General features: G+C 37.7%; 1 protein-coding gene across 2 annotated transcripts in view; it reads right to left on the minus strand.

Annotated features, from left to right (window-relative positions):
* LOC143891797 (callose synthase 7-like) overlaps positions 1-8193 on the minus strand; it is a 73864-nt gene extending 65671 nt beyond the window's left edge. For both annotated transcript variants that reach the window (XM_077396313.1, XM_077396314.1), the window contains exons 1-2: positions 7614-8193; positions 1234-1334 (exon numbers count right to left, since the gene is read on the minus strand). In XM_077396313.1, coding sequence (XP_077252428.1) covers positions 1234-1334; positions 7614-7830 — 318 coding nt within the window. In that variant the 5' untranslated portion in view covers positions 7831-8193. The remainder of the gene's footprint in view (positions 1-1233; positions 1335-7613) is intronic.
* Between the last annotated feature and the right edge of the window lie 435 nt (positions 8194-8628).

An 8628-nucleotide genomic window follows, 5' to 3' on the forward strand; every position in this document is an offset into this window, starting at 1 on the left:
GAATTTGGCAGGGCAGTTCTATGCTCAGTGAAGGAGATTTTCCATCCCTATGAAAAGGGTAGTTATCACTTTCCTAATATGTCATCAACAAGGGTGACAGATGAAATATTAGTTGTTCAACGTACACACTAAGATCTTTCAAATGAAATGTTAGATTTGAGCCAGATGATAACAATGCATGCTCATTTGCACCTAGACTCTGTAAATAGTCAGGAGTCAAGATGGAGGTATAGACCCAAGAACTAGATGATACTGGATACTGGTCATGACAGCTCGCGTCAAATCCTAGGTTTTGTTTGGATGCATGTAGAGTAGTGGCGTAAGTAGAAGGCAGAGAGGAGAGAGAAATTGGAAAACCCCGGAACTTTCTCGGGGTTTTGGTTACGGGAAAAACAGGAAGAATAAAAAGTTCAAGAATAAAGAAAAGGTAAAACATATTTTTAGGAGAAAGTCGTGTCTTGTCCCCTTAAAAACAAATTGTAAAATACCAGTTACATCCTATTTTGTAGTTTTCTTCACATCCCCTGTTTTTTTTACGTTCTTCTTCCTTCGTTTTTTCCAGCGTTCTTCCTTCGTTTTTCCGGCAATCTTCTTCCTTCATTTTTCCAACAGCAAGGGTCTATGGAGTTGAGGACGTGGTTCCCGTCTTGGTTGCAAACGAGATGAGGAGAACATCTTTCTCTATAAATAGGAAGAAGAAGAAGAAGAAGAGAGAGAGAGAGAGCACCTTTTTCCCTGAGTTTCTCCACCATGTTTGAGGAGGCTTGTAGGGATGCAGCGCACGCACACGCGCGCACACACACACACACATGGGAGAAAGAGAGAGAGAGAGAGAGAGAGAGAGAGAGAGAGAGAGAGAGAGAGAGAGAGATCAACACATGGGAAAGATTCCCCGCAACCAAGATGAAACATATTTCCATGACTCCTTGTTCATACTGGAAATGCAGGGCAGACCAAGATCAATCTAAACTATTCTTCTGACCGTCGTCACATTTATCAAACGGAAAAGCAATTGATCCGTCTCAATTAGCTTCAAAGAGCACCAATGTAGAAAACACACTAAAACATATTAGCACTAATAACTCTAAATATGAACATACCATTCAAAAAAAACTCTATATATGTACGTATTTGCATCTGATGGTCAAAAGATATGAAAGGCGTCAAACATATTCTTTAAAGGAGGTAAGAAGTCTCTTTGTAGAGCCCAAAAGGCTAAGAATTCAGGTCTACCTTTTCTAGCCTACTTAGAAGATACGTTTTGAATTGACGAACACCACGTCCAACTGATGTAGGATCCATATTATGAACCTTCTCAAATGCATGGAAGCGGCCTGATTGAAGACATGCAAGCAAAACAAAAACAAAGGAATAAGTCTTACATAGAACCATGGAAGAGGTAAAGCTAAAAAAATCAGAAAAATCAAGAAAAATAAACGTTTCTGCAATTGTCTAGCCATCTTTATACAATGTCATTAAAAGGTATCTAATCTGAGATCATTTGCTTAGATAGGTGTAAATAGAAAGAAAAATAAAAGTAATAATCGATGAGCAACAACAACCAAAGCTTTTAGAATTGTCTCCAAATGAAAATTGTGTTATGAATAGGTATGATTCAATTTTATTGAAAACATAAAATGTAAAACATCTATCCTAGCATAGTTGTGCTGCTTGAGTTCATTCACATGGTTTTAAATTTCCCCCAAAATGACCAAAATGTTTCCATTTCCAGCCCCACCAAAATGAAATCTAAATGAATTCCTTCCACGTCATTATTTCCCCAAAATTTTGACCAAAATTCCTGAAATTCAACTGAAGTTCACGAAATTCAACTGAAATGGTCAAAACGACAAAAAATGGAATGATGTTATGATTTGCATTTCATTTCATTTCATTAATGTAGAGAATGATATTTGGTAGGCAACATCATTGAATTACATAGCAAGTAACCGTATCTTATGAATGGGAAGTAAGATCGGCATAGGACCAATAATACCTCGTAATTGTATGTGGTATTTATATAGAGTTGGGGTACTTAGAGGAGAGATTGTCACAGGACTTTCTTATACTCTATTATATTGTACTTCTTTATTCGCTTTATTGTTTCAGACATGGACGACAACACATGTCGCTAGGTGGTTGATGTGATTAAGCCATTATGGATGGCTTTCTTGCTTATGTCATGGTTTCTAAGTATATATTTGTGCTTATTCTAGCATTTACCAAAGTTGCACTTTAAAATATCATCATTTGCATATGTTTCCATACGTTTCCGTGATTTTACAAGATTTCCTCTGAAAATCGAAATGTTTCCGTTTTAGTGCCGACAGAAACCGAAATTTAAAACCTTGGTTCATTGATATATTAACTGGTGTATTTCGTACTCCCTAGTCCCTAAACACTGCACTTTTTAGCATAAAGGAGTCTCTTCTTCTCTGGGTTTCGTTTACTACCCATCTTAGCTAATCATATTGTTTGGAGGGTCCTTCTAGGTACTAGTTTAGAGATAGGTTTATTATAACAAGAATCAAAGTTCGGTTTCTGTCCTGACTTCGATCACCATGGAAGTGTCTGGAGTTTAATCCCCATGGAAGTGCACGTACTTTGTGGAAGTTCAAGGAAACTATGAAAATCTTGTAAACATCATGAAAGTTTATGGAAGTCCATGAGAAACGATAAAAAATTATGATGGACCTTCAAGAAATGCTAGAATATGAATAAATACACACCTAAAAATCATAACATAAGTAAGACGATCATCTATAGATTGAGAATATCAAACACCAGTGAAATACGCTATCATGCATGTTTGAAATAGTAAGGTTCATTCTAAAGTCTAAACATAGATATTTCACATGATTTGAAAGCTGATAACCGTTTATGAAAATCTTTTAAAAATCATAAAAGTTTATGGAAGTCCATGAGAATAACATAAGTAAGACAATCATCTATAACAGTTTGAGAATATCAAACACCAGTGAAATACGCTATCATGCATGTTTGAAATAGTAAGGTTCATTTTAAACATAGATATTTCACATGATTTGGAAGATGATAATCATGTCATTTCTTTTCCTATTCAACTTAACCGTCTTATTAATGGAATGGGTATTAATATTTATTGGATATATGGGTCTATTGGTTATGTGGATGCATAGCAGGGAATCAAACTTCGGACTTCAACCAGGACTTCGATCTAGACCTCATACTATGGCCCCCACCAAAATAGACATGTCAACTGAAACCAACATGCGTCGGTCGAATTTTAAAACCATTATTATTTATCTAAATATTAGAATACAATATTAGATTAACGATAACTATATACTCGCTCCATGAAAAGAAATTACTAATTTAAAATATATAGTAGATTTGGAATAAGTTTTGCTGATTATAGTTCATGAACTTTGGCACGACTGTCACTCCACACATAGGGTTCTAATCTCTGTTTAAGTATTGTAGGTCCATCATCGTATTATTTTCTCTTACATAAACAATAAAGTTCATTTCTATATTTTATGCTCCAGTTATTCGATTCAATTCAAAGTATAACAGAACTCAATCTAATTTGGCTGTCAGGGAGAGTGGTTCCACCTTCGAGATTCCTTAGTTACTTCGAGGAAATCTCTGACCTCATTTCAGATTCGTCTATGGTGTTTAAACATGTTAGAAGATCAGCTAATGGTGAAGCTTATTCCCTTGCTAGATCTGGAGTTCATAAAGTGGGGTTGGAGCAGTTCGACTTTCTTCCTCCGTGAGAAGTTTTTTCTGTTGTTTTCATTGTAATTTTCTGTTTTTCCTCTTTGTATTTTTCGTGGACCATCTCGGTTCTCTTATTCAATATACTGCCATTTCAAAAAAAAAAAACAGAACTCAATCTTGTTTTTCTATTGACCAAATTTTATTTTCTACTTTAGCTACTTGGAGATGCAGCACAAGTTAACATAACTTCCACAACATCAATAAAGAAGAAGAGCAACAAGAAGCATTGAAAGAAGGATTCATGTTGAGTTTGAGAAAGCCTTACATATGTAGTAGTTAGGAAGTTGGCAGTGATATATATGTATGTGTGTGTGTGTATAAACATGTGTGTCATATCTATGTATGTGTGTATGTGTTTGTATAAACACACACATATAGGCTGCTATTAGCACGACCATATTTTGATAATGGCACTACTCGCTTCGTTTTACACTTTTTAATGCTCAAAATGCTATCAAAATCCAATCAAAAATCTCTTGGCGGGGCTTCTTATTTTGTTGCATTTATTGATGATGCAGGTCTTTTGAAAACCAAGGACAGGGTCTTTGAGACATTTCTAATTTTTTATGCTATGGTTGAAAGCGAAACAAGCAGACTATTAAAGTGTCCTCACAATGATAATTGGAGAAAAATATACATCTAAAATATTTGAGAGTTATTGTGTAAAACATGGGATAATATGTGGAGAGACAATCACTATATGGGGCGGCATCAGTCTCTTTTATGCACGTGAGGCGGTCTGCGGATAAATTAGCTCGAGAAGGGGTTTCCAAAGAAAGTGTCAAGCTCTTCGACTTTCTTCCTCCTTAGCTTCTTTCTCATGTATGTTGGCTTTTGTTTCTTAATTGTACATCTATAGTTTGTTCAGGGACCTCCTCGGTCTCGGTTTTTATTTAATGAAATCTATTTGCCATTAAAAAAAAAGACAATCCACTATATCACCCGACACAATAATATAGCTGAGAGGATGAACAGTACAATTGTGGAGAAAACTAGATGCATGCATTTAACGGCAAACTTGCCTAAGCCATTTTCAAAAGCTAGGGTAGATAGTCAAAATGAGATGGATTTGAGAAAGAATCAAAGTATGTGGATAAGTACGATAGTCAAAATGTTATGGATTTGAGTAAGAACGCGACCTATTACTGCAGAACCAAGCATATTGATGTTAACTGCCACTGAATACAAGGTGTTGGAGAACGGACCGACGATGTTTGAGAAGATTCATGCATACTGGAATCCATCAGATATCATGACGAAGAGAATGTCAAAGGAGAAGCATGCGTTATGCAAAGACTTCGGTATGCATGGGTTCCATGTGAGCATTAAGTATGATGAGCCCTTCTTATGGTTTGGAGGAGATTGGTGTGAGAGAGTTATAAGTAGAATAGGAAACCTTGGAGAGCTCCGTGGGTCGTGATATGTGTGATGGTGATAAAAAAAAATCCTAAGATAAAAAGGAGAGAAAGAGAGGAAAAAGAAGGAAATGAAAAAAAAAGGTTTTTCAAGGTGTCTTTTCTCAAAAAGAGTGTAAAGCCATTTGCAAGACAAATCAGCTTAGGTGTGAAGCCTCTTAAAGAAGAAGAAGAATGGGCACAATTGCAACAGGGCTATTCTCACAGGGTAAAGCTATTATTTTGGCCAATTTTTTAATCTCCAAAAGCAAGGTTTTCTGCTGAAAAGTCAAAATTATTGCAACTGCTTATCGGATCATCTCCAACTCATTGGAAGGCTTATTTTGGAGTTTCTTGGAGAGAGAAGGGTGATTTCTGAGGTAAGCCTGTATTTCTCTATTTTGGTGGCCCCTCCCTCTCCATAATTGTGGTAAACCTTAAGTTTTGGACAAAAAACTTAGAGAAGAAAAATTAGTATAATATTTGTGTTATTTTAGTGGATCTGTTTCGGAATTGTCCCGTAGTTTCTCTTCAGATTGAAGGGTTTTCTGCATAAATTTAATGTTGTGGTCTGATTTTGGCTGCTCTTACAATTTTTCCTTGCTTTTTGGTTCTGCATTGTTTATTTGTGGTGTGGTTTACTGTTACGGCATTTACACGAATATATCTGCAGCCTGTTGCACAAATATATTTGCGGGCTGTTGCACAAGTATATTTGCGGGCTGCTTTTATTTTTTATTCACACACAGATGGGGCCTTGCTTCCCAATAAGATCCTTCAACCTAAAATCATACAGGAGTCACATACGTATGAGATCCAAAATGTTCACTTGGTGACTTCACTATGGTTGGGCGACGGGCAAAAGTCACACCATTCGGAAAATTCAACGAGCAAAGTCCTAAAACAAAACAACCAAAAATGAGCAGTGGTTTTGGGATAAGACCCATCCATGTTCTTGAATGAACAATTCTAATCTCTTACATGTGTCCCAAGTTTAAGGTTATAGATCTTTGGGATACAAATTATGGGTATCCTTCAAGGACAGAAATAATGTCTGTATGTGCATGGTCTATAGAAGCTAACAATGTAAGAATGATCATGTCATTAGGTGGCTTAGTTGGTCTCGTCCTTTCCCTTGGCGATTTGCCTCTTTTTTTGAAGAGATTCTAGATTTGGTGGGGGAAGCGTCTCCGTCTTTCTTTCATGTTAGGTGATAGGCTTATGGTATTGCTGATAGATTGGCTAGGGATGGTGTGGCGAGGGAAGTCTTGGAGCTCTTTGATTTTCTGCCCCCTTGATGGTTTTGCCGGTGTCCTTTGTTGTTGTGTTGCTTCTTTATGCCCTTTTCTCTCTTTGTAGTTGACCATCTCGGTCTCCTTTGATTTAAATGAAATCTTCTACCATTCAAAAAATAAATAAATAAATGTTCATGCTCAATCTATCCAAGCTTGATAACTTGAACACACCGGGAATCCAACTGGGTCACAGGCTTTTGGCAACAGATTGTTTGGAATGTGCTAACCATCAAGCAAGCCCATTATGTAGCTCAGCACTTATCCATTGAGTGATGAGTTACATCCACAACAAAGCTGAATTCTACCATACCAAGAATTGAAGAATTTGGATCATTTGGAATCATTGCCCCGCCCCCCCTGCCCCTTCCTATTTATTAGTTATTGTTTCTAGGGATAATTAAGGCCACATTTGGATACCAGCAAGATATAGATTTGGATTTAGTTGATATTTTCCAAATCAGCTACAACGGTGCAAAAAATTCCGATTTTCAAATCTTTTCTGCGAGACATTATTTGGAAATCAATATTTGTGGCAACTTCCGTAACCATCGCTGCTCCACGACGTTGCTCCGACAGCAGCGAGACATCCCTCCCTCCCTCACTCTCTCTCTCTCTCTCTCTCTCTCTCTCTCTCTCTCTCTCTCTCTCTCTCTCTCTCTCTCTCTCTCTCTCTCTCTCTCTCAAAACATGATCATGAAGATGATTGATGTGTTTTGTATCCAAAACTCAAATCCAAATCAAAATACAAATGCATGAGGTATCAAACAGACCCTAAAAGAATTTGGATCATCTAGGATCCTTTGTATTCCCCTATCTGTTAGATATTGTATCTAGGGATAAGGTTGGTGCTTTGTACTCTCAGTGTAATATCTTTTTATCTTAATGCACTACTGCCTACTGGTAGGTTTCCTGCCTACCCCCAGCTTACTGCCCACACACAAAATAATAATAACAATAAAAAATAAAAAATCCTGTACATTTGTTTTCAATATGAGCAATGTATATTCATAGGAAGATTGTGCAAATGCACTGTTTATTTATCTCCTGTCCAACTTTAGATGCGCATAACTTTGTGAATTTAAATCGAAAACAATCAAAATTAATGAATATTCATATAAAGATCGCGCAGATGAGATAGTTTGAAGCAACAATTGTTACTTACATAGATAGGCGACGCGAGGGTTCTCGGGCTCAATTTCGTTGGCGACTCGAAGAACGGGGCCAATAAAAGCCATGGACGACGGGACATCGGTTTCACTATCGATGCGAGCCCTGCCTTCCTCGGTGGTCCCGTCTATCATCGTTACATTCCTGGTCATCCGTCTCGACAGGGATTTCGGAGGGAGCTTGTCTGAAGCGGTCCCGCTGGAGCTCGCCATCTTTGGGAAAGATGGCGAGGGAGTGATTGATAGAAGAAGATTTCAATTCCAATCTACTTCTTCTTCTTCTTCTTCTTCTTCTTCTTCTTCTTCTTGTTTGAGTTGTTGTATTTGATGTTGGGAAGATGAGTATAAAGGAGAGGGGATGGATAGAAAAGGAACATGGTTTTGAGACTTTTAAGAGAATGATTCCTTTCTTCTTTGTCTCACCCTCACTTGTTATCTCTTTTTTGAGTTAGGGCTTTTTCTTTCTTTCGGCTTCTCCTATGAACAAGTAAGGAATGAGAAAAGGCAAAACTCTCTCCCTCTCTCTCTCTCTCTCTGGAGCCCCCTGCTTTTGCTTTTCTGCAACACGAGGTGAGGAGGGGGAACGCTTTTTTTGTTTTTTAAACCTTTCCTCCCTTGGCCCTTGCCCCATGGGTCATCAAAACTGGGGCCCATAGGTTCGCATTCGAAATTTTTGAGGAGAACTATCCGACTACGTAATGTAAGCCACTGAGGAATGCCTCCTGACTCCAGAGGGCTTTTACATATGGGCCTCACCGATGATTGATCTGGACCGTCCACTTTGGTAGGACCCCATGTTGGATCTCTAATAGTACGATCATCATGCCAATCCAATTAATCTAATTCTTATCAAATGGGAAAACTTGGGTGGCAACCTGCTTATTTTGAAACCTGGGATTTTGCTAGGCAATTTTGCGGAAAGCCATTTCGATGCTGACTTTCTTTTTTTTTTGCTTGAGAGAACTGCCACCTAAGATTAATCAAATGAATAAGACAAATTCTGCTGAAAAG

Source organism: Tasmannia lanceolata, unplaced genomic scaffold (assembly GCF_043159265.1).
Source record: "Tasmannia lanceolata isolate RefF3 unplaced genomic scaffold, GAP_Taslan_0.1 ptg000015l, whole genome shotgun sequence".
Taxonomy (NCBI): domain Eukaryota; kingdom Viridiplantae; phylum Streptophyta; class Magnoliopsida; order Canellales; family Winteraceae; genus Tasmannia; species Tasmannia lanceolata.